General features: G+C 31.4%; 1 protein-coding gene across 1 annotated transcript in view; it reads left to right on the top strand.

Moving 5' to 3' along the window:
- LOC129231813 (telomerase protein component 1-like) overlaps positions 1-27417 on the top strand; it is a 210155-nt gene extending 182738 nt beyond the window's left edge. Inside the window, exons 46-54 of the mRNA XM_054866192.1 lie at positions 357-483; positions 2192-2268; positions 12211-12498; positions 13946-14100; positions 16802-16936; positions 17975-18092; positions 21044-21190; positions 22878-22982; positions 27084-27417. Of these exons, the coding sequence (XP_054722167.1) occupies positions 357-483; positions 2192-2268; positions 12211-12498; positions 13946-14100; positions 16802-16936; positions 17975-18092; positions 21044-21190; positions 22878-22982; positions 27084-27218 (1287 nt within the window). The 3' untranslated portion in view covers positions 27219-27417. The remainder of the gene's footprint in view (positions 1-356; positions 484-2191; positions 2269-12210; positions 12499-13945; positions 14101-16801; positions 16937-17974; positions 18093-21043; positions 21191-22877; positions 22983-27083) is intronic.
- Positions 27418-27671: the final 254 nt, after the last annotated feature.

The following is a 27671-nucleotide window of genomic DNA, read 5'->3' on the forward strand; positions in this document are numbered from 1 at the left end:
TCATTTTGTCTTGGCTGTTTTGTTAATCTCGAATATGTGACGGTAATACTTTTAACTCTGAATATAGCATACGACAGAGTTGCTTGGGTGACAACATGATGTAAGAAAAACAGCCATTGAGTATTGTCCTATCATGATTGTCATCCCCCCCCCCTTTCGTTTCAAAATCCTTTTTTGTGCGGAGAATGTGTTTTAAATGTGCCATTCAACATTAGTTTATTGATGTTTCACTTATTCATTCTTTTTTATTTTACTTGCCAAAAAAAAAAGTTATGATTGGAAATAAACCTCATTTTTTAATTGCACATAAAAATAAATTTATTTTGTCACTCTTAAAACCTAGTATATTCTATTAGAATGACTGTATTTTTGGTTGTGGAATTGATGGCAGTATAATTGTGTGGTCTGTTGATGGAAGAGTTTTGAGTTCTGTACCTGGAATCAACCAGTCTTCAGCAGTATTAGCATACTGTATTGATAGAGGTAAGTTTTTTTACAAAACTGTTGCTATAAAAATCATTTTCAAATAAAAAAAAGAACCTACTTTAAAAAACAAAGAGGAACTAAAAAGTCAAAAATAATTGGTCATACTTACATATGATTTCCTACCCAAACGTATAAGTCAAATTCATTTTACAATTCCAGTACAAAAATCAACTAAACTAAGCACCCAATTATAAAATAAACACTGATTTTAATTACTGTACAATGAATTATTTTAATACCTGACTAATTATATACGAGAAATGCCCTGGCTAATTGGGCGGTAATTTACTGAATATAATTATATACGATCTCTTAATTTTTAATAACCATTTGAAGTCGGGGCCTCCTATAAACTACTACCTAACGTAACTGCCTATGATTAGTTTTAAAGACTTTTGCATTTTGTTTAATTAGTGTTTAACTCGGGATTTGGTGGGTTGTCAGTTACGTTAGGTAGTAGTTTATAGGAGACCCCAACTTCAAATGGTTATTAAAAATTGAGAGATTGTATACATTTAGTTAGGTATTAAAATAATTCATTGTATAGTAATTAAAATCAGTGTTTATTTTTTAATTGGGTGTTTAGTTTAGTTAATTTTTGTACTGGAATTGTAAAATAAATTTGATGTATACATTTGGGTAGGAAATCGTATGTAAGTATGTCCAATTATTTTTTACTTTTTAGTTCCTCTTTGTTTTCTGAAGTCGATTCTTTTTTATTTGAAAATAATTTATTTTTTTCTTTCTATTGGTGTAAATATAAATAAAGTATGTAGGGTAGAGTATGTGGTACACTCCTTACGTGCATCTCAAGTGAGAAAGCGTTAAACATACAATTCTAAAAACAGCTAAAGTGAGCAAAATAGAGAAAGAAATACAACACACCATCTCAGAGACTTCCAAAGACTGAAGAAATGCTTTTTCAAATGCGTAATTATTTACAAAGAAAATTTTCTTCATCATCAGTTTGACTTTATCAAAGTATGCTTTCCGAAAAAAATTCACAAGTCACTAAAAAACGACAGAAATCGCTTTTAACATAGAATTTGAAGAGTTTTCTTAATTTTTCAAGGATCCCATCTTCAGATACTGACCTGATGTCGATGGGATCTCCTGGGAAGTATATACTTTTTCAAACGAGAAAAAAAAAAGAATTTTTCAGATTGGTCTATACATGTTTGAGTTTACAGGGGGCATACATAAAAATATTCCAAAGAATTGAGAACGTCTTTTTTGAAGTCGGTTAAAAAAAGAAAAAATCTTAATGAGCATAATATTTTATATGATTAGCACTAAAAACTGATCTTTGTTCCTCTCCAGGGTTTATTTTGGCACTAAATTTATTAGAACCATTTAAATGTTAATGGTTTTCCTAACTATTTTATATTTCCCCTTTCCTAATAGAGTTTTTTAATAGAATGTGGAAATATTATTTTGTTTTAAGTGTACATTTATAACTTACGGAGTTATTGAGTCACAAACTGGCTGACATGAACTCTGAAAATTTAGGTTTAGCTTAAGCATCGACTTCTAATTTCAATAACAAAGCAACAAACAGTTTTTAAGCTTCCATACTTAGCATACTCTCATATGTATGCATGATTTACAGAAGTAAAAATTTTCATTGAAATCTGTGACATGTCAGCCACAGCTGATTTGCTCCTTTTGCATGAAATGACCCTAATGAAGACTTATTTTGTTGCAGATTCTACCAATAAACTTGATGTTTTGCTTGCTTTTGTTGATAAAGATGGAAGTGTTAAAATAAGAAAATCTTTGCAGGTGATTTTTCTATTTATTACTAACTAATCAATAGCTTAGATTTTAATGCTTACATTATTCCACTTAGTTTTTAACTTTGTTTTGTAGTAATCAATATATGTTCTCATATGCTGCTTTGAGGGTTAAAACTGAATTTTATAATTGCTTCTATTGGATGACATTCTGGAAATAAATTTTCATTCATTTCCTGTAGCAATAATATGTTATAATGTTGCAATGTTTTGGTATAATTACTGTATTTTCCTGCATATTATCCATGGATTATTTGTTAAAAAGGTGTACAGTTAATGAGGTGCAGATTATACTCTGAGGTAGATTAACGGCACTTTTTTTCTCAACGTCAATGCATTGATCCTCAATTTTCAGCACTATTCACCAAAGAGACAGTTTTCATAGCCTGTATGGTTGTTTATTTTACATTGCTTGAGTTTTCCTCTTATGTCAAGCTCCGTAAATAAACAACCATACAGTCATAGTAGAAAAGTCTCCATTTGCACTAAACTATTAGAAATTTGCAAAAGACCGTTTGCTCCTTTGTCTTGACTGTCTTTAAGTATTTAGCATATTGTAATCACGATTTCAGGAAGAAATAATTTTTTTTAAAGATTAATTTTGAGTATACGTGAAATAACATTGCTTTTAATTTTTAATTTAGTTGCTAAAATTGCATGTTAAATCAAAACAGCTTTGTTTTTTGACATGATATTATCTGCAGATTATATGGAGGAAAATACGGCATATCACCGTACCTTTAGTTCAAAAAAAATTGTCACTATCTGAACTTCAGAAAACCTAAATATGTTGTAAATTTAAAAAAAAAAAATGATGCTATTGCTTACAAGCTGACAGGTTAAGTTAGTTGACAAATCTTGACTCACTCTAAAAGAAATATAGGTAATTAGAGGACCCGACAGACGTTGTTCTGTTCAAACTTTGTAAATTGAAAAGTTATAAAATTTCAATAAACTATCAAGTGTTTGAACCGTTTTGTTAAAAAAAGTAAGTAAAAGGAAAATGTTTTAAGCTGCTTGGTGTCGGAATACATATATTTATTACTACTTGATTTATCTAATGCCCACTGAGCAGTTGTTTTATTAACTATTTTTTCTCCCGTACTTGATGGTTTGTTCCTTCAGCCATACTCAAAGGATAAAAAGCCTTCTCAGATATTAAGTGTAAAAAACTATCTACCCATTTAGAACAAACGGGAAACCCGGCTGTAACATCTCGCATATGAAAAAGAATAAAACAATTGCAAGGATAGTGTTTGAAAAAATGATTAAGGTAAAAACAGTTCTCTGAATAGGCAAAAATCACTCATTCCCCCCCCCCCCCTCCTGATGTAAAATAAACACAATCTGCAACTAAATTGACGAAACATTCTTTAAAAACAAAAAAGAATTCTTTGCAATTTGAAATATTTTGCCAAATAAACAAAAAATACAATAAATTACATTAACAGTAGCTTTAAAGTGTAAACAAATGTTCAGGCAACTCTATTGTTTATAGCCTAACTTGGCAAGCCACCACATTGCTGTTATCCAACCGATCAGTGAGCGAAGCTAACTCCGGCCGATTAGTGGTCCGATCTTTTGAACGAAAACTTTTAAAACTTCATATATTGCCTAATTTGTTCTTTCCACCAAAGATAAAGATCTTCCACTGCATTGATCTTTTGTGTACAGAACTACCCTGTTGTAATTTATCTAGACGAAAATAAAATTTGTTTCGTCTTTAAATTCCATCATTTTTTCCTTTAATAATGTACTGATTAGTTTGATAATCCTTAAAGTATTCTTGACACTGGTCCAAAACTCAGATGGATTTGAGTCGAGAAACAAATGTTGCTAGGTACAATATGTACTTGCTGATCACATGGTTGGAAAAACCTAAAGCACCGATTCAGTCACATGGTTCATCTACGATGATAGAACATACGTTTTGCGTGAACCTTCCAGTACTTACTCCAAGACCTATAATCGTTGCTTTCAAGAAATGAAGGCTTCACTCTCTTCTCTCTACATTTTATATATTCTCAATTGACATATCACAGTATTAAATTTCATTACAAAAGCAGAGCTGACTTTCTTATTGTCCTTTGACAACGGGTTAAATACTTATTTCATTTCTCACTCAGCAATAGGTTAAAATAAATATTAATCATTCGGGAGATATAACCATCCAATATTTTAATTAATTAATTAACAAAAACGTTTCTGATTCGATCCATCGTGCTTCTAAACCATGCTTTATGCAACTTAACTACACACAAAAATTTTGATCAAAATCGGTCCAGCTGTTTAAAAGTTTTATGGTGACAAATGTCCGCACAGAAGAAATATATATATTAAGATGTTCAGTTTAAAAAAAGAATTTTTAAACAGTTTAGAAGGGGGAAATGTGAACCCTTCCTTGTAAACTATGTTTAAAAGCTTCAAACTACAACTAAAGAGTATAAATAGATATTGCTATTATACAAGCCTAAAGCATAATTTGCTCAGTTTATTTTACTTTACTGCTTGTTTTTTTATGTTATTTTGAGAGGCAAATTGAGTTAAACACTTTCTAAAACCTGAAAACTATAGAGTTGAACAGCAGTCTAGCTGTAGGGTTAAATTGTTGTGATAAACACCTCTTTTTGCATAGTTAATGAGTAAGTCAGTTTGCATTTTATCAGTTTTCTTCAGCAGGAGCTATACCTATATACAGGGAAACACCGTTTATACGTTTCTCTTTTATAGGTTTTTATCAATTATACGTTTTTTAAATTGGTCCCTACAGAGTCTAATACACATTAAGCTCTATCTATTATATGTTTTTTCATTTGTACGCTTTTTGTACAGTCCCTTCAAAAAGGTATGAAGGGTGCTTCACTGTATATAAAACAGACCATGTTTCTTTGTTTGTTTGTACCTGTTGGCCAGAAGCCTAAATAGCACCTACTGCTCTGAAACTTGGCACAAAATTTGAATGTAACCCGGGGGTATGCACCTCAAAGCCCAAATTCTAAATTTCTGATTAGTTTTTTCTTAGTTGAATGTTGTATGTGATTCTTAGCCCTTTTTTGTGTTTATTTCGTCACAGACCCCCAACCAATCGCGCCAGGAAAATATTTTTTGTACTATACTGCAGGGAATTTAATTTCAAATATCATGACTGAAAAAATTTTGAAAATGGACCTATTTTTGAATTGTTTATGAATTTTTGAAAAACCTTTATTTTGCATTTTTTCCTGGATCTAAACCCATCCCGCCAAAAGTATGAGAGATATCTTACCGAAATTTTAGTATGTAATAGTCAAAACATTTTACCCTCTTCAGATTTTTTTTTCAAAAATTTGCAATAGCTTTTTTTTTTACAATTTTTTAAAACACATTATATCTTCTAGCAGTGACCTGGGGGGGAAAAGCTTTCTTCCTTTCACAACCTGTGATGTCATGATAGGGTGAAAAAGTTCCTTCCCACTTATTGTGACGTCATGCCTGGATTTCAATTCGATATTGAGGAATTGAATCTAATTTGTTGCAATGCTTCTTTTTTTTTTTTTTGCTACTGCTAACAGTAGTACTTGCTTTTTTTCTTTCCTCTTTTATTTAGGAATTCTTTCTTTTTTCAATCCCCCCTTTTCCGCCGGACGTTCGGCTGCATTGATTTTACTTTACATATTTGAGTATTTAATTTAATTATTTAATTAAAATAGTGAAGTGTTTTTTTTTTTTGTAAACACTGTTTTTGCACATTATGAGAAACAAGGAGAAAGCTTTTTTTTGTGTGTGCTATTTAATTAAATGAATAAAGTACAGTTTTTTGAATGATCTTTGTTTATATTAGGAAATGGGCGGAGAGGTTAAAATAAATAGAGACGGATAAAAAAAAATTTAGAGGTAGATAGCCACTGAAGGTGACAATTTTTGCGTAAAAAGAGGAATGACTCAAATTGCAACTGGAAATAGGTATAGAAAATACGAAAAAGAAAGATATATATATATCAATTAATTCCGCTGTCAAATTTGTTTAAACAGCCTCTGTAGACAGCAAACTTGGAATAAAAACGGGCGGGGGGGGGGGGGGGATTTTTTTAATTCAAAGGACTTCCTTTAAATTCTTAGCACGGGCATTGCTGTGCGGGTACTGCTAGTACAATGTATCACAAAAGTGACTGCATTCTCAAATGTAATGCTTTTTTTTTTTTATTCCTTTCTAGTAAGAGCTCTAAAGTACCTTTTTCTTTAATTTCTGAAATAGCAAAGCTGTAGTATGGTTCTCCTGCGATATTAAAATCCATTAAATATTCATTTCACATGTTGGAAGAAATTTTTAAGTTTTAATTTTTTTTTTTTAAAGAAAGAATCTCATAAATATGGGTAGCAATTGTTGCAAACAGTGGAGGGTCAAAAACTACACAACTTCCGAGAATTGGTTGTGCAGTTTTCAGGCCTCAAAGAAACAAACCCAAAGCTATTTTTCTTAAAACTGGAAAACTTATGAAACAAAAGTTTATAATACAAATATGACGACCAGCAACAGGCTCTGGGCCCAACTAGGCTGGTCCTAGTCTGTTTATTAGTCTCCAATGAAGATCAATGGCCCTCTTAAAGCTATCCACCCCCATACTCATTACCGCCTCTTCCAGTAAGCTATTCCTAGTGCCCACGATCCTACTAAAGAAGTAATTTTTCCTAATTTCCAGGTTAGCCTGAGATTTGAATAGCTTAAAATAATGACCCTTCATACTGCTTTCTGTGCAAAAATTTAACCCGTTAATATCTTTCATTTTAATAAATTTAAACACCTGAATCATGTCCCTTCTGACTTTCCTTTGCTCCAGGCCATACATATTAAGCCTATTAAGTCTGTTATAGTCTAAATTTGAAATTCCCCCTTACTGGTCTAGTAACCCTTCTTTAAACAGTTTCCAATACAGAAATATCTTTCCTGAGGTAAGGAGACCAAAACTGAACAGCAAATTTCAAGTGATGTCTTACCAAAATCCTATATAAAGGCAGAAGAACGATTTATTCGAAATAGATCTATTGATAAACCCAAGCATTCTGTTGACTTTGTTACTTGCAATGCTGCGCAATTGACTAAGCTTGAAATCTTTATTAAGATCAATAACGTTTTTTGCCTGACTAATGACCGAACCCTGTAAATAAATAATAACTCATAGGCTTATTTCCATGACCTAAGTGTAGCACTTGGCATTTCCCTACATTAGCTGCTATACCCCACTTATCCACCCACTTAGTGATATGATCAAAATCCTCTTAAAGCTGTTTTACATGTTCCTCATTTTCTACTATCCCCATAACTTAACATCATCAGCATAACAATTCATGTTTCCAGAAATATTATCATCAATGTCATTCATAAAATTAGTAAACAAAAGAGGCCCTAAAACTGATCCCTGAGCAACCCTGCTTAAAATGTCACTCCGTTTAGAATGATTTTCCCTCACAACTACTGTTTGTTTTCTTCCAGTCAGTCAATTCCTAACCCAAAGTAAAGTTTTCCAACTTTACTTTACTGTAATGTCAATCCAAATTTACTTTATTATAGTATTTACTATAATCAAAACATTCTTCATGCTATTACGCTTTAAAGTTTCAAATCCAAAAGTAATAAGTGTTCCAGAAGTAACCATTGTCATGAGGAGAAAATAACAGTAATAAACGTCATTAAAAAAATGCTTTTTCATTTATTTTTTATTTATTTCTTATTTAAGATCTTTCTTTTCAATTTAAATGGCAAAAATCATTCACATTCAGCTTTTCCATGCAGAATTCTTTGATATGTGTGCTTAATTTTTGTGTTTCTTTGAAGCCGTGAAAAAAAGAGGAAATTTCTAACTTTGATTTTTTAAGGGCAAAGGGAAAAATAAAGTATTTTTCTGATGAAGTACTCTCTATTCTATTGTAAAAAAATACTTTTGATCAAATGAATAAGTAAACTTAATGATGAATGAGCAAATGGGAAGATAATGAAACAATAAACGAATAATTAGATTAATTAATTAATATACCATTTATTTTATGATATATTAATTAATTAATCTAATTTATTATCTCATTAATATTTCATTTATTTTTCCTCATGTATTAATTAACTAATTATTTATTTGTTAGTTTATTGTTTCTTTACCTTTTCATTTATTTTTATATACTTTTATTTGCTCATTAATTCGTTCAAAAAATTTTTTTACAATCAAATAGAAAGTATTTCATTTGAAAGATGCTTTATAAAGATATATATATATATATATCAATTTATTCCTCTGTCAAATTTGTTTAAACAGCCTCTGTAGACAGCGAACTTCTGGAACACTTATTATTTTTGGATTTGAAACTTTAAAGCGTAATAGCATGAAGAATGTTTTGATTATAGTAAATACTATAATAAAGTAAATTTGGATTTACATTACAGTAAAGTAAAGTTGGAAAACTTTACTTTGGGTTAGGAATTGACTGACTGGAAGAAAACAAACAGTAGTTGTGAGGGGAAATCATTCTAAACGGAGTGACGTTTTAAGCAGGGTTGCTCAGGGATCAGTTTTAGGGCCTCTTTTGTTTATTATTTTTATGAATGACATCAATGAAAATATTTCTGGAAGCATGAACTGTTTTGCTGCTGATGTAAAAGTCATGGGATTGTTGAAAATGAAGAACAAGTAAAACAGCTTCAAGAGGATTTAGATCATATTACTAAGTGGGTGGATAAGTGGGGTATAGCAGTTAATGTAGGGAAATGCCAAGTGCTACACTTAGGTCATGGAAATAAGCCTATGAGTTATTATTTATTTACAGGGTTCGGTCATTAGTCAGGCAAAAAACGTTATTGATCTTAATAAATCAGGATTTCAAGCTTAGTCAACTGTGCAGCATTGCAAGTAACAAAGTCAACAGAATGCTTGGGTTTATCAATAGATCTATTTCGAATAAATCGTTCTTCTAAGAATTTAAAGGAAGTCCTTTGAATTAAAAAAATCCCCCCCCCCCCCGCCCATTTTTTATGCCAAGTTCGCTGTCTACAGAGGCTGTTTAAACAAATTTGACAGCGGAATTAATTGATGTATATATATATCTTTATTTTTACTTTGCCCCATAAAAAAAAGTGAACATTTTCCACTTTTTTTTTGAATTAACAATTTTCTGCCAAAATAAAAAAATAATGTTTCAATGTAAGTTTTATTATGAAATACAATGTTCTTTCTTTATGCACTGCAATTTTCAAAACAAATTTCCTATTTGTACATTTTGAAAAAGCTCTGTCATCTTAACTATTTCACTTTGCCCCACATTCCCCTACATCAGCAGATGCATCAAGAAATAGGACTCATAATAAAAATATGAGCTGACCTCAGGCATAACATTTTGATGCCATATATGATCTAGCTGTTTATACAGATACAATACAAATACAAAAGTGACGACCAGCAACAGGCTCTGGGCCCAGCTAGACTGGTCCTAGTCAATTTACAATCCCCAGTGAAGATCAATGGCCCTCTTAAAACTATCTACTCCCTTGCTCATTACCACCTCTTCCGGTAAACTGTTCCAAGGTTCCACTACCCTGCTATAATAATAATTTTTCCTAATATCCATGTTAGCCTGAGATTTAAATAGCTTAAAACAATGACCTCTTGTCCCGTTTTCAGTGCATCAGTGCTAAACTTCAGCCCTGTAACATCTTTCATTTTAATAAATTTAAACAACTGAATCATGTCCCCTCGGTCTCTTCTTTGCTCAAGACTGTACATTTTTAACCTTCTAAGCCTGGAATCATAGTCTAAGTGAGAAAGTCCATTTATTAGCCTTGTAGCCCGCCTTTGAACCCTTTCCAATACATTAATGTCTTTCTTAAGATAAGGAGACCAAAACTGAACAGCATACTCCAAATGAGGTCTTACCAAACTTCTATATAAGGGCAGAAGAACTTCTTTAGATTTGTTTGAAATAGATCTATTGATAAACCCAAGCATCTTATTGGCCTTGTTACTAGTAGTGCTGCACTGTTGGCTAAACTTTAAATCCTGACTTATTAAGACCCCCAGATCAGTAACTTTGTCTGCCTGACTAATGACTGAACCTTGCAAATAATAACTTGTACACTTATTTCCATGCCCTAAATGTAGCACTTGACATTTCCCAACATTAACAGACATACCCCATTTATCAGCCCACTCCGTAATATGATCTAGATCCTCTTGCAGCTGTTTTGCTTGTTCTTCATTATCTACAGTCCCCATAACTTTGACATCATCAGCAAAACAATTCATGTTCCCAGAAATATTTTTGTGAATATCGTTCATAAAAACAATGAACAAAACAGGCCCTAACACTGATCCTTGAGGAACCCCGCTTAAAACCTCACTCCAATTAGAATAATATCCCCTCACTACTACCCTTTGTTTCCTACGTTTGAGGTCATTAGTTTGTTTGCCAGCATAATTTTCATATTTCCCCAATTATTTTTATTGAATAGAGCTTGACTTTAAAAGAAAAGTATGAATGAGCAATAATTGCCAATTTAGTAATTCTTTCGTTTTTTCTGGCTGCCGAGAATGTCCTGTGGATGAGCCTTTAAGATTTCAAAGCGATTATTTTTCCAATACTGTAAAAGCACTTATTTTCGCAAAAATGAAGATATCAGTGATTTTGCAAGTTGAAAACTTTGTGAATTTTATATGAACAGATTGAAAATTGAGAAACAAAAATATTTCGTGTGGCTTACATTCTCGTGATTACAACGGGCACACAAAAAATGCGAAAATTACAGTACTGCAAAAATGAGTGCTTTTACAGTCACCAAATAAAATAAAGACGCTACTGTAAATGTTATAGAAGAGGATGATAACAGACATTTTTGTAAAAAAAAATAGAAATAGTAGATAATTCTTAGTAATATTCCCTGTTTAAGTGAGCTCATTTATCAATCTAAACCTTTTTTTCGTCCAATTCTCTTATGGTGTGTGTGTATTAGAGTGTCTCCTCCCAAAAAAAAAAATGAAAGTTGATTTTTCAATTTGTACACCCTCCTTTATTTTTCCTTTTACGTGAAAACAGTTGCAAAAAACGTTTCTTATATTTTGAACAATGGCAACCAGTGCCCACTTAGCAACCAGTGTTGTCTGAGAGTGTGAACCAGCACTTGTAATGCTAGGCCAAATAAAAAAAAAAAAAAAACCTTTTTTTTGAAACTCAAAATTTCTGTTAATAAAATGTTGCCCCTATACCCCACATATACCACGAAAACATTTATTCAAATTAAAAAACATTTAGGTATTTCACACTTGGCATAAAATTTATAATTTTCTTCAAAAAATTTGATTTTTTTTCAATATCTATTTGTTAAAAATTTAAGGTAAATTTTACGAAATTATCAAGCTGAAAAATGTAAACAGTAAAGTGTGTAATTAGCGGTGGTATTTATGGGGTGTGGGGGGGGGCAAAGTTTTATCAACAAAAATTTCGAGTTTCTAAAAGAAAGTTTTTTTTTTCGATTTGGCCTGCATACAAGTGCTGGTTTACGCTTTCAGGCGCATGTCGGCACTGGTTGCCGTTGTACAAATTATGTGAAACTTTTTTCACAATGGTTTGGACATAAGAGGAAAAATATAAGAGGATATGTGACTTGACAATTCGACTTTCATTTTTTATAGTACACTCTGGTTTCTATGCTTTTTATTTACTTATTTTTAGAAAATTAGTGACTACATTTCAAAAGTAATTTGTAAATGCTACATTTAAAAAAAGTATCTGTAGTTAAATGCATTTGTAAAAGAAGAACTGCATTTGTTGAAGTAGCTGTAATTCGCTACAAAAAAAAATTTAGTTTTTCCAACCACTGCTATATTGTATTTAAATATTTTTAAATAAAATACTTTTTTTAAAAAATTTAGTTATTGTTTATTTTTAATTGATTTGTAAAATTATTATTTTTTAGAAATCATTTTGGTATTCACTTCATGGGCACAGCAAAGGTATCACATCTTGCTGCTTAGATGACTCAGGTGAAATTTTATCGTGTTCTCTTGATGGGACTGTTAATCTGTGGAAAACACCATTTTCTGCTCCTGGCAATTCTCTCATTCATGCAACAGCTATTACAAGTGTTTTATTTTCTTCTGAATGTGACGTAATTCTGAGTTCTGATACTGAAGGGAACGTAGTTTTATGGAAAGTGTCTTTATCTTCTAAGGGCTACCATCTCATATATGTTACTAAAAAAACTGTAAGTTATTAAAATATAACTTATGTTTGGATTTTCAAAAATTTGAATTGGTTAAATTTACTGTTTATAGCACATTTACATGCTGTTTTTTACTTGTATGTGTGATGAAAAAAAAGAGAAAAAAAATTTCGGCCTATTAAGGAGCTTGGAACCCTCTGAAAAAAAAATATATTTTTTAATTATATGATATTTACTTGCCTCTTGTACTTACTCATTCCTACATTATTAAAGATTATTAGAGAACAAAACAATTTTCACATGAAAAACAAAAAATATTCAATGCAACATTTTGTAATAAGATTTTATTTTTAAATGTTAAAAAAAAAAAAAAAAAAAAAAAAAAATTGCCCTTTTCCTTCAAAAAGGAAAAAGTAAATCACAGTCAGTTCTGGTATGGAAAAACTATTACCTCTGAACCCAGTTGGGAAAGATTTTAAGTGATGGAAGATTTTTTTTTCTTGCTTTAAGGAAAAGTGGTTGTAATTAGAGGGAAGCTGTTTCAAGGTAGTCATTTAATAGAAGGTAGATTAGTACCGTGAAATTCCGTTACAACCAACTTCAAGGGACCGCAAATTCTGTTGGTTGTAACGAGAATTTCATTGTAATGGAATTCAAATAATGTAATGTCAGTTAAATCAGGACCGAAAATGTATTTCTTTGAAACGGAAATTTCGTTGTATTGGTATTCGTTGTAACAGAATTTCAAGTCATGTGGAGATCGTTTGGAGAGGTGGTTTCTTAACCCTTTCTAAGTCATCCTTGCATTTCACAAGTTCAGCGTACTTGTACCAGAGAAGTTGGCATCACATACATGTGAGTATGAGAAAAATTTCAGTCTTTAAAATGAAATTACTGTTTCTGGCATGTTCCCTTTCAATTTTTGTAGTTGTGCTTCTCGCCTTGATTCAGAACTGAAATCATTTTGTACAATTTATTGTTTTGCCAGTTTTCAAAACATTTCTATACAGATTTTTTTTTTAAATTTAAAACTTAGGTGAATTGCAGGTAAAAATGCTGGTCAGTGGAAAGCAAGATTTTGCTTACTTGACCATTCTAAAAGCAACAAAAAACTCCTGAATATAAAAAATACTTTCAATCAAAGAATTTGAATGGAACATAAATTAATTTTCAGGGGGGGAGGGGAGAGCTTTTTTTTTGAGGTCTGAAATTTGGAGCGAAAAAAAAAACCCATCTGACAAAAAAGGGGTAATCTGGGTGGGGCTGGAGAGGGTTCACTCTATTATAAATTAGGACTCTTTTAAAAATCAAAATTTGCAATAAATCTTAACATTAATATTCAACAATAAACATTGCTATTTTGAAGCTGTGCTAATCATGCTCAATTGCTATCTCATGCATTTGATTTTGTGAGAGATTTTTGTTTTTATGAGAGCTTTCTTTTTGCCGACGTTTAAAGTATTTAATTTTAAATTACTTTTTTGTCTAGTATCCCAGAAGCTACATCAAGTGCATGGCATTGCTTAAAGATAACACTTTTGCTGTTGCATATACTCAATATTGTGATTCCGAAGATAAATATTTTTTGGACATATTGCAGTATGATTCTGTTGTTTCACTGGAGAATATGTCATATAGTTTGCAGTAAGTATGCATTTCTTAATAGGCTTAATATTTTTTCTTCTAAACATTCCACATTTTTGATTCAAACAGTTTATTTTTTTCATTTTACATTTCTATGTTATTTTTTTTATTTAGTAGTTATTTATTGTATATTCATATTTTTCATCTACTTGGTCAAAGGTGCCCAAAGTAGGTGCCACTGTTCCCTTAGTGGCATAGGGAGGGGTTAGTGATGCCGCAAAGTATGACCGGTATCAATATACTAGTATATATACAAATGAGATAGACAAGCGTGCTGTGAAAAATTGCATTTTTTCAAAAGGTGCCGCAAATTGGAAAAGTTTAGGAATCCCTGTTTAGATTTTAAACTTCAGTGTTTTCCTATTTATTTTAGCTAGTTATCTAAAAGCTATAATCTTTTAATTGAGGGGGAAAAAAACATGCTTAAGATTATATTCAGTGAATTACCGCCCATGCCTTGCCTTCAATCTTCAAGTTGAACCGACCCATTGCTTCGGTCACTCGTCTGGTCTGCTAATTCTATATTAGTTACCAGTTTGTTTGGCACTCTTGGCTTCCTTAAGAGGTTTTCTATCTCCAGCTCAGTCACTTTCCTATGACGGGCTGATGAGTGCTAATAAGCACGAAACTGCAGTCCTCGGCTGGAAATGACTGAGCTGGTAGTGTATTTCATGCTTAAGATTGTTAAAATTAAATTTTGCCTTTTTACAATATTGTAATACAAGCCTTGTTGGATTTCCACTCAATTGGAAGATTTATGGATTTTAAAATTTTACTCAAAAATGTTTGCTGCTTTTCTTATGTTGAATTTCTCCTTCTCTAGTTATAAATGCACAAACTGATACAATCAGACAATCTCTAGGTATCTTATTACATTCCTTCTTCTCTACAGCTTTCACTTTTCAAACATGAACTTAAATTTAGAAGAGCTAGAATGAAGAACTTTGTTCATCACCATTTGCAGTGTTTTTCAATTTGTATGGTGGAATTATATTAACAAGTTTTTCCCCAGCTGTTTACTGTTCAATATATTGGCAACTTCACTTTGAAATTCATTTAATTTTATCACATGCTTTTTCTTGAAGTTTCCTGGCCATGCGTTTGAAGTATGAAAATTTTTCCTAAGTCTTCCCAACATTTATCAAGCTGGAGCCTTTACCATAAATTCTAAAGTGAGAAACATTTGCAACATGGCTTTGAGCGATAGTTTCATTCTCTGCTCCATTTCTACTTTTGCTAATTTTTCTCTTCAAATCTCCATTTTATTCAAATTATTCTTTATTTTCATCTTTTATTAAATTTGCATTTTTCCAACTATCATGTTTTTGGTTTGATATCCCATATTGTAAAATGTTTATGCATGGCACATTGCTTTATCTCAACCTCTCTTTATGTATCTTTTTTAAGTAACTAAAAGAAAACTTCCCTTTCACAGAGCAGTTGATGGGTATGTGGAGGAATGGGTCATTATGCATGACTGTGGATAGAACACAATTTCATATTGTTGTTCTCGCTCATTCATTTTCTGAGTAATAGTTCCACAAAGAGAGTGTATACAGTAAGAAGTATTTTGGCTCCCTTGCTCTGCACCCTTTCGACCTTCAAATTCAAAGACAAAGAACTGAAAATAATTCACAACATTGTAGTTAAGAAAGCTAGTTCCCTCACAAGACAAATAAGGAAGTATTCCATCTTGACAGGATTTTTAATCTGAAAGTAGCAAATATTCTTTTGTTTCCAATTTACGCAAATTCTGTTTCAACTCTAAGTTGTAAAACATTAATATTCACTGGGACTATTTTTTTTTTCTGTTGAAGGCTTTTTCCATTTCATAGGGGGTCTGTCCTAGACTTCACTGTAGCAATAATTAAATATTATTAATATTATTATATAAATGGAAAAATTTTTAAAGTTTTAAGTAAAACAGAATAATCATTTTATTATTTTGTAGAATCGGTGTACATGCTAGTTATTGTTGTACATTAATGTAAAAAAAGGGAACAAAAAAAAAAAAAAAAAACTTAGAATAATTTAGTGTTTTAGGCTCATTGCATTATCACTTGTACATTTTGTACTTGAATTTTATTGATATATAAAGGAACAGTCCAGTCTAAAATTTTCGAGACAAAACTGGGTGTAACAGCAGTCAATGGGAATTAGTAAAGATTTATGGGTCAGACTTGTTAATAGTTTTCTTCTCTGTTACTGGATTCCATTCTCAAAGCTATGACTGATTAACATCAATCCTCATTTTTGAAAGGAAATGCTATTCTACATTTATGCTGGGCGTAGTTCATGTCATATGGCAGTGAATATATGCATATTCAGTAGCGTACATGTCTAACCCCTCTTTGCATGGAGTTAACCCTAAAATAGAGTTTAAAAATATTTCGCTGTTTATGAAAGAAATAGACTTTATTTAGGCTGTCTTTTAATAGGAATGGTCTTTTAGTTGTTATCCAACTGCAGATGCCCCATCATCCCTCTCTACGAGCCATGTCAATATAAGGACTTATGGCTAAGAAGTGAGAATGGGCAAAGAAAGGCAATTACACATTACACATTAAATAAGCTGGATTTCAACAAATAGGACTATAGGACTACTAATGATATTGTTAAAAATGAAAAGTGTTGTAGTTGATATAATGTAAATAACAAAAACTATATGTAAATAACTATATATAATTTTTTTTTTTAAAAGCTTGAAAACATCTTATGAACTTCCCAGTGAGACAATGTGTATGGATTCTTGTAATGAAACAAACACTCTTCTTGCTGGTTTGAAATCAGGAGAGTTAGTCAGCTTAATAAATGATGTGAAAGCTACAGTCAGTGTGTAAGTTTCAAAACATTGTGTTTAATTATTTTCTTTTCTCTGCAAATGTTGTTGTAAGGAAAGTAAATACAGTATACTTGAACAAAATCAAGGAAAGTGAGATGCAAATTAACAATGGAAATCACGTAAATGTGTTTCAGAGCTTAACATTTATGTCAGTGCAAAGATGGCTGGAGCTAAATGACGTAAAAACCAGCTTCAAATGAAACAAATATATGCATAAGTCTAAAATGTTTTCACAATAAAAAGTGCTTTATTTTATTTATTTATTTTTTTAAAGCTATGAGAAATATATTTAAAATGCTCAACTGAGTATATATAACTGAAAAAAAATCATAAATAATTGTTAAAATTAAGATAAAAAGGTATAGAAGCAATATCATTATGTAGGGGAAATTCCTACAGAGTGTGCTAGGTTTCCCAAAAAACAAGGCTGAATGGAGATGAGCTCTTCTCCTCTCAACAAGCTTATATTTTCTTACTGAAAGATTTAATACACCACTTGATTAACTGAAATTTATGAGATAAACTGTTTATTAGCCGAGTCACACAAAATAATAAAGCTCTGAAAATGCTCTGGAAAGGACATGAAAATTGAGCTAAGAGAAAATGCAGAAGGCCATTAGAAATCTTTCTATCCTATGTTATCTCAACAGAATATGTTTTCTTCTTTTTCTTTTCCTGTTTGTATCACTTTTTTTTAATATTTATTTTCCTGCTTTAGACTTTTAAAATTTCTTCAGGTGGTTATTTGCATGTGTAACAGCTTTTACATTTTATTTTCTAAATGGTTGCAATTATGTTTTAATAAAATTGAGAATAGAGGGTTGATTTACTTTTTAGCATTTGATTCTATGAACGAGCGATTAAAATTTTCGACTTTTCATGTATAGCGTTATGATGGAACTTAGTAGAGTTTTTAGGGAACAGCAAAACAATTTAGATGATTTTATTGCTAACTTTACATCTTTGTTTGCACATTATGTAAATTCATTATTTCAACTTGAATAAATCCTCTAATGTGGCCTCTTTTTTTAGTTCTACTGACTGGATTTTAGGTGTGTGTATATTTTCACGTAATGAAAGCAAGGATTCTGTATGTGTATCTCTACTGAAGGGATTGGTGAAATACTTTAGTTTTTCTGATAAGCAATATGTAAGTAACTTGATAATTTTCTCATTTTACGTTTAAAAAAAACACATATTGAGTTTTTCATACTTCTACTGTAATTTGTCTTCAGTGAAATCTAATTTTTATTTATATATTTTTTAACCTTAAAGTTAATTTTTTTATTGTGTTCATTTGTTGTAATTGTTTTGTACACAATGTTAAACAGTGCCAATTTTCAGCTTGCAGTACATGCATTTAGAAGTGTATAATGCTATGATAATCTATTTACAACATGATTTTACAATAATCAAAGCCTCTGCCTGCTTAAGTTATTAAGAGCACTGCTTTCTTTTATGGCAAGGTTTTTTTTCTGTCCAATTGTTAAGATTTTCACTGATTGGAAACTATTCAAAGTATATTTTTAGTGAGTTTCTTCTGGGATGAAAAAAAAAATATATATATATACTAAGACTGTTCACATCATGATTACTCTACTTGTTTGTTTCCTTTTTTATGTTCTGTTTCTAATCATAAGTTTTGTGTTTATGTTCAGATGTCACACTTTCAAATTTGTACATTGTAATGACTTATAGTGTCTATCAAGTAACATTTACTTTTATGATTCATTTATACGCTTCATAAAACTCATCCATTTTATAACAAAAATTGATAAAATTCAGGACAAAGTTGTGAAATTTTGTATTTTACAGATTTTTGATGGATGAGCATCAAATTTTGCCTTGTGCTTAGATTGACTTGTAGCCTAGTGCTAACACATTTTGCTTGAAAGTAGAAGGTCTAAGGTTCTAATTTAAAGGCTTTGGAGTCATTGATTTAGAAAAGAAAGTGATGAGATGGTTGTTGATTAGCACGGTTGGAGTTTTCCATGTTTTCTTCTATTAATTATGGGTCAGCCACTCTAAAACGTCTTTTCAAGTTTCATTTCATAAATCACATTATATAAATGGCAAGGTAATAGTGACATGTAAGCAAACATAAATTACTTTTAGCTCTGTTTCAGTTCAGTCAGGGAAACACTGGGCTGGTATCTATCTTTTTTTTTTCAAGCCCCTTTAAGTAAAGGAAAACAAAAAGAAAAGAAATGGAGCGATGTATTGCAAAAAATAAATAAATAAAAATGTACAAAAATTTAGCCAACAGTAAGCTAACAACTAAGCAAAAGCCCATCTGTACAAACAGAAAGTGTTTTATGAGAGCAAAGGCAAAATATCTACCTATTTGTGGCTATACACTAGATTGAAACAGAACAAACAGAACTGTGTACCAAATTGTTTAAATTGCCTTGTTTATGTAACAAATACCATTTGCTAATTATGAAAAATAATTGCTGTGATATAATTAACATAACTTAGGTAAGTCTTAGTGTGTTTAATGATTCAAACTTGAATTCAATTCAGTTTGCGTATAATTTGATGTATGAAAATGTTTAACAATTTGCCTTACCAAAACTCTAATTTCAAAGAATCGGTGAAATTGAACGTATTAGATTGTCATTCTCTTGCTAAACTGTCAATACTCAATTCATTTTTTTGAATAAGTGTCATGTGTAGTAGGCAACTTAAAGGACAAAAATTGATATATTTTCCAGATGCTCTGTCAAAGTTCATTTTCTTTCAATGTTCATATTTTATTAACTACTAGCTGCATTGGCTGACTTTGCACAGTCTACCTCAAAAATAAAGTGATGCATGTTAAACAATCAGGCTTAAATTAAATTATAAAAAAAGCTGAATTGCCTCTCTAAATAATGACAGTCCCTGTAAATCGCCATCAAAATTTGAACATCAGTCCCTAAAAACTCCCATTCGAATAAGGAAGCTTTGTAAATAAAGAAAACTCTCCTCTAAAAGTCCCAATTCCTGTCAGATTGTGTCGGGTGCTGAGTGAGTTATTTTGATTGCTGCATTGGTTCCTGCTGAGAAAAAACTGAGGGTATGTGAGCCCTGAGACATGTCTTTTTCTCCTGAATAAATAAGGAGAAATATAGCTAAAATGGTCATTATAATAAAGGCAACAATCTCAAAATAGCATCAATTGTCCTTGCAAATCCTCATCAGAAAAAGGACAACCCTCCTTAATGATCCCCGCCAGAGTAAGACCAACAGTCCTTCAATATTCCCTGTAGAATGAGGACCATAGTCTCTCAAACTCTTCATAAGAAGAAGAAAAACACTCCCTAAATTTCCTTATTATGATAAGGACATCACTCGTTAAAGGGCAGAGTTACGGTAGCGTGGTTGCTTGGCACATTAAGCGATGAACTAATGCAGTTGAAGGATTATTTTGAGTTTTAAAGTTAATGCTAATCTTTTTATGTGTTTTGGCGAATAGTTTTAAATTCCAAAGAGAATCTAATAGGTTTTTGAAAATGTGTGTTTGCATTTTAGTTAAAGAAAAATGATCATTTCACATCAGAAGGGAAGGAGGGGATCGTGGACTATTTTTATTCAATGGACTTCCTTTAAATTCTTAGCACGGACATTGCCGTGCGGGTACTGATAATTTTAGATAAAACTGATTGGGGTGACTCAGTCACCCTGTCCAATCTCTTTTTGTCATTGTTGGGTGCACGATCTCTCACGGATTAAAAGTCACCAGATTACTTCTTGGTTTTTTGCGACTTTAGGATTAAAAAGAGACAATCTTCTGAAATTTTTAATGATTCCATAACTGTGTTAGTTTTTGAATATACACTGATAAATGTGAGATGAAGCACATCATAAGCATGAGCAAGATTACAGAGAATTATTCATAAAGTATCTCCAGAAATTTAAAACATGTTTGACATCCAAAGCGCTTTGCTTTGTTTGACCATGTAGTGTGTGTTGTGTACATATGTACATACAAAGAATTGTTATTTACGTAAGTGAAGAGTTTTAAGGATTAATTTTTGAATAATGATTGATACATATTTTATTTTGCTTGTTTTATTTATCTGCTGAATTGGACTTTTTATACTTTGTACTTCATTATAGAAAAAAGTAATTGATTTGACAGAAGCATCTTCCTTTACGCCTTATGCTTATTCAATTTGTTATGATGGGGCAAAAAGAATTTTAATTGGAGATGCTTTGGGTTACCTCTGGATTTGTGGAGATTCATCGCTGGAGTCGTCTGCCAAGGTTTACTACTTTTTATAGATTCATGTTATTTTTATTTCAGATAAAATGAAAACATTATTTATTTATAAATTTTAACCAAGCATATGATTTTAAATAATTGCTTTATTTGCTTATTTTGTTATTTATTTGTTTTGACATCACCTCAGATTACTATCAACTTTGGTTAAAAGTAGAAAGGTCCTAATAATGTCTTTTATGCAAGTAGAAAAAATAAGATAAAGCATTTTTTTTTCATTCTTTTGTGTAGTAATATACAGGAGATTCAACACATTAATTCTCTTTTTACATAAAGCATCTAGTCAACGCCATTTTTCAAAGTATTCTTAGCACTTCTTGCATCTGAATGTGAACTAAATATTAAGCATTATAATATTTTCTTTCAACTCTCGGGTACTTACGATACACTAATTTTCTTAAAAACACTATGTCCAAAGGAAGAAATCCACCTCCTATTTCATCAAACTGGAACTCAATGAATACAAATTAGATGTGGGCAATTTTGTTCTTTTTAATGATCGATTCTTTAGAGAATCGGTCATTCTTTTGATCTGTTCATTTAACTCGTTCGTTTGAACTACATTTTTCATTTTAAAGTTGCTGGTGATCTCTCTGCATGACATACTCATGTATATTCGAAATGTTTCACTAGATCAGTCATATTCTTTAAAGGGAAAATAACTAAAATTATCTAAACGTAAGAAAATATGCCTATGAAAAATTAATCAAAAAAAAACTTTATTCGGGTTTAGATATATAAAGCAATTATAGTTCATTTTTGAAAGATATTTCTCAGTTGCTGAATAGTAAGACAGGTTTTCCATTCCAAAATTCGCAGGTTCCATTTCAGCATGTCAAAAAATTAAGTTATTAATTTCTTTCCAGCTACAGCACTGTATATATACAATATTACCCATGCATAAATAGGCATTCCAGATTTCTGAATTGTTCAACCGGGACACCAGAATGTCTCCCCTCCTCCCATCCCCAGCGTCGTGAGTATCAAAAAGAGCTGACATCATCATCTATCAATCATCCCTAGCTGGTTTTTAGAGTGTAGTTTTCTTTTGGTCCTCACACTCATTGTAACTATTTCAGATGAGCCATAACATGAAAATTAATGTGCCCTTCTTTTATAATACTGCTTAGTTAACTCAACAATAGATATTTTCTGGCAGCAATAATGCTTGTGGAAAAGTTTTTAAAAAGTGGGGTTTTTAAGGGTGTACCTGCACAAAATTAAGTTTATATTACAGCTTTATCAAATTTAGGTCTGTTTTACATTACAGGGTCCTCCTTCCCTAAATGTTGTCGGGCCATATGCAACCTGCAGGGTACAAGTAGAGAACGGCCGAGTTAAATAGGGTTTCTTTTGCAAGTTTTTGTTGGTGTTTAACCAAAAATAGTTTCTTGTTTAAACTTTTTTATCCCCATCTTTTTTTTAATCAACCTACTTGATTCTCTAGCGTTTTACGAATTGAATAATATTAATATCAGGAGAATCTTTCTAAATATTTGCAATTCTAAGTTTGATTCTTCTTCTCCAAATGTATATCATCTTAATTCCGTTAAAATTACTTTATAGCATTATTTTTAAAGCTCTTTCCTCTTCTCTCTCAATGCATGCAAAGATCTTGTCAGTTAGTAAGTCCTTGATTTTAAATAATTCATAGTTTTGGTATTTTTCTAGATACATACAGATGCAATCACAGGTGTTTGTGTAGTTGGTGATTATATATTTACCAGCTCTTTGGACAAGACTGTAAAAGGCTGGCATTCAACTTCACTAGAGCAGGTTAGTTTTTGTCATTTAGCGTTTTGGATGACAATAGTTATCTCTATGTTTCTATGATTATAGATTGTTCATCATTATTTTTTGAAAATTCAGACTTATTTACTTGCTCTTAATATTGTAGCTTTTTAGTCATACTTTTGTTGTAGTATGACTAAAAAGTTGTTCTTGACTCAATCAAACTCTAACTTTTCATTTGTTAAGTCTATAGGGTAATGTTCATGTTTTATTATAACTTTTGCTTTATTTCTTGTAATAAAAAATTAAAAATATATTTAAAATCTCTGCAGTTGAATTGATTTTACTGTGCTTTAATTCAGACATAAAGGTTTAAAAAGCACTAACATTATAATTTTTTGAGTTAATCAATAACAGTAATAAAAATATTTAAATTATCAAATTAAAAAGTAATTTTTTGCGCTTGTTTTATGTCACAGAATTTCCAATAAAGTTTCTTTGAAGCAAATCCACCTTTTTGATTAAGATTTATGTATGATTTAAAATTCTAGTTTTGCATGTACGTTATTTTTTCTAACTGTTCAAAAAAAAAAAAAAAAAGAAGCAAAAAAAATCTTAGGAATGAAAGTAACTTTTAAATATTTCATTCCATTGCTTCTTACATCAACGTAACAACCTATTCACTGGAGCAGCATTTCTTAATTTTTATGATCAGTTAACCCTTTTAATTGCTCACTTTTTTTCAATAGTTTGCAATGCTGTAGCCAGGATTCTGTTTATGAGGTTACCCAAGTTTTTACCTCAAAGAGACTGACACATTAACTGTTTGTCATTAAATCGCTAGTTAAATACACTTCATTATAGATGCTGCTAATTATTGATACCATCGAATTATTAACTCTTATTCTAAAATACCAATAGATTCCTGTTTGTGATTTGGAATGTTTATAAATGGGATACATAACCTCAGAATTTACGCATGAGTTATATGATTATAATATATTTTTAGACAGGAAAAGAAATACTAATGTATTTTATCTACAATAGTGTTAATAAGTCACTTAAATTTATACAGAAAGTTTTTAAACCTTAAAAATGTGTCCTAGTTTTCAACATTTTTAAAAAAAAAACAAATTGGAGACTTTGATGTGACTGTGTGTGGACTCACACAGAGCAAAATCATTTAGATGCTCTTGACCAGTACTGCTCTTTAAATTTAACCTTACTCCTTAAATATTGGAAATGTCCCTTCAATTGCTGTCATAGATACTTGGAGAGTGGCAAGTGTCAAGAGCAGAATATTTAAAATTGATGCTAAAAGTCATAATTTTAGGCAGTATTTGGTTGCAGGAAAGTGGGTTTGGGGTGCCCTCAAATTTTTTCTTGGTTGAAGTTATCCACTTTTTAAGTGGCAAATTTGAAAAGTGTGAAAAGAAAACATGCAAGTCTCATGGAAACCCTGAGCAAGCTCCATCGAACCCTGAAGGTCCATGGAACACAATTTAAGAAACCCTGTACTAGAGCAGCATTTCTTAATTTTTTTGACGAGTGGAACCCTTTTTAATGTCCATCGCTTTTGTTTAACCCCTTGTGTTCTTCAGTATTATAGTCTGAATGTTGTCATCTGAAAATGGTTTTTCAAGTATAAAAATGAAAATTATTTCATGTAATGTTTATTGTCTTCAAAAAGTAACTTCAAAAACATGCACAAAATTTCTTAAAATAATTTTGAACAACTTTTCTCCGCACACACCCCACCACTTAGCTGCAAGCCTTAGATTTCACCGTCAGGGGAAGTCTGCGTAGCGGGCTCCCCGCATATCTGGGTGTGACGGCATATAGTCGTCAATTTTGAACACCTGGATCAAATTTTAGTGAGATAAGTGGTTCTTATTTTATTATTGAAGATATACCTCATTATTGCAACACCTGGTTTTTACGACACTCTGGATGTCACGTCACTTTTTCGAAGTCCCGAACCTATGTCATAAAAGTTTAATGTTAAGTGACTCCGAATTTTAGGATAGTTGTTTTGGTGCAACTCCAGTTACGATGACACTTTGAGCTGCGCTGACTGGATCAGATTTTTCTTTGCAATTGAAATATTTTCAGTAAAATAATGAAAACATCTGGAAAAGTTTATTGTAGGAATTTCTGACTCTGACAAGAGATTTGAAAACGTTTGACCCTTCAAGAATGGCGGGGGGCGAGTAGATAAGTTCTGAAAACTACAGGTTCCAGGCTTTGACAAGAGGGACAATAGAAAGGAATTCAAAGCAGATGTATTTTAATACTGGAGTAGGGAAGCAGTAAAAGAGAAAGACCATAGCTACTAAGATATAGGTGGTCACTACAAGCTTCTCCCACAACAGAAAAAGAGATAAGAACTGCTCATTAGATTGAAAAGGAACACACAACTTTAAAATAGATAAAAGAATTAGAAAGTGTTTTTCCACTTTCAAAAGGGGGGGGGGGGCTTAGCCATCAAAATCATATCGATTTGTGGACAAAAGTGAAGAGTCCTCGATTGATTTCTTTCTTGCTGATAATTACAAGAAACCCTTTCTTAATTCATTTAAATAATCAACTTTGTAGAAAGGAAAGCATTAAAAAAATGTGATTCAAAAGTTAAGAAAACTCTTATTAGAAAGTATTTTATAATTGAAAAAAAAAAGGAAAAAATAAGTGAACTATTCTTTTTCTTCTAATTTTAGTTTTATCCACCAATAATTCAAATTTACATTAGTTAAATCTAATTAAAAAGATCAAAACTATTAATTTCTGTATCAAATCTGTAATTATATTATAAACGAATGTGTATTTATGGACTTTTAAACTACCCCGGTTATGACATTGCTCCAGCTATGACGTCACTTTGTTGACTGTCCAAAAAGTGAAGTGATAAAGAAGTTTGACTAGTTAATATTGTACGATGAGAGTTGAATTCCCATGTTAAGCTTAGCAGTCAAATCTCTTACGGAATTTATTTTTGTTATCTTAAAAGTGGAGAACCTTGTTTGTCACACTAGTTGCAAATGGTAAAAATGCCAACCTACAGGCAATTGAAAGTATGCGGCTTTCATTAAAATTCCAATCACTGCATCAAAATATCTATAACAACATTAATTTAAATTTCTGTTGCAAAGATAAATCATATCAATGCAATATCATATTCTTGCATGGACATAGTGGAATTTGACAGGCTAAAAATAAGTTTTTTTTTCTTATCTAAAATTCATTTTAATATTTTTCTGCTGCTGGGTTTCTTATTTCTACAAATGGCTCCTTTTGCAATCATAATTGCAAGAAACATAATTTGAGTTCAAGATGTCAAAATTCAAATGATTGCCAGTGGTTGGTATGCTGTTTTTGTCTTAAGAGAATTGTGTAAGGTAGTAAGGGTCGGGTATGAATAAAGTTGATTCCGTGGGTCTTGGACCCCACTGTCCATGAGCACAGACATGCTCCTTGTCGCCCTGAGACCAAAGGAAATACCTAGATGTCACCGCGCAGGAGGAAGGGCATATTCACTGAAGCCTGTGTAGGCCCATGGAGCAGGCAAGTTTGCAGTATAAGCATAGAAAAATAAAATCAAAGGAACATCAACTACTGTCAAGTGAAAACAATAAGCAATCGTGATTACCAAAAACTGAGAAAGTATTTCTGAAATCTTTAGTAGAGTTCATCAATTTCTAATCTAATTTTAAAACTTTAGTTTGAGAAACTAGTTTGTTTCTTTTAATTTTTATTTTGTAGATTATAAATATTCAGCAAAACAACTTTCTTTCTTTAAAAAAATACATTATTGGATGTCGGATATTGGACTTCAGCAAATTTTAGAATGGCGAAATTTTGGCACTGGCTGTAGTTGATACATAAAAAATTGTTTAAAGATTTTGTTAAATATGAACCGTGTAACTATGTCAACAAAGGTGTAAAAGTCATTAATAAATAGGAAAATACTAATGGTTTTTCGTGAAATTTTATATTGATGTATAACATGAGACACAAAAATTAGAAAACTCAGAACGTAAACTGTGCATCTACTATATCCAGTTTCTCCTATATAGTTTATGGCACATGTAATGTTTATGTATGCAAGAATAAAACAAGAAATTCAACTAAATGAAAAACAACCTTTTTCAGGCTTGCCAGTTTCATTCTTCTGCTCCAGTGACTTCAATAACATCGTCAGGATTGTTTGACAGTGATAAAAAGTATATTTTAGTAATAGGTACCACATCTGGTGAAGTTCATCTTCTGAAATATCAACCTACATAGTATTTTGTTAAATTTTGATTGTACTGCTTTGTAAGACATATGCTTATGTTTTGTATGTACTGATTTACAAAAATCTAATTTAAAATATTGCTATGAGCTTCTCTGTTGAAATGATTTATATATTTATGAAAATAGTTTATTGTTTTGTAAAAAAAAAAAGAGTTACTTAATTAAAAAGTGAATAAAATGTTATTGAAGCAGAAGAAATTCTTTAATGTGTTGTAAATGCTAAAGTACTGCAGCTTTTAAGTTTATGTTCTCAGTTATATGCAGTACTAGCCATCTGCGGTGACCAGTTGGTTCGCCCTTTTACGCCATTTGCCTTTTTATGTAAGCAGCCGCCCACGGCGACTGTTTGACTTGCTTGTCATTCACCTATTCACGCAAAGATTGCTGCCTTTGGTGGCTGCTTAGATAAATTTGGCACCGGTATTAATCAATATATATCGATTT

This window comes from Uloborus diversus, chromosome 10 (assembly GCF_026930045.1).
Source record: "Uloborus diversus isolate 005 chromosome 10, Udiv.v.3.1, whole genome shotgun sequence".
In the NCBI taxonomy this organism is placed as follows: Eukaryota; Metazoa; Arthropoda; class Arachnida; order Araneae; family Uloboridae; genus Uloborus; species Uloborus diversus.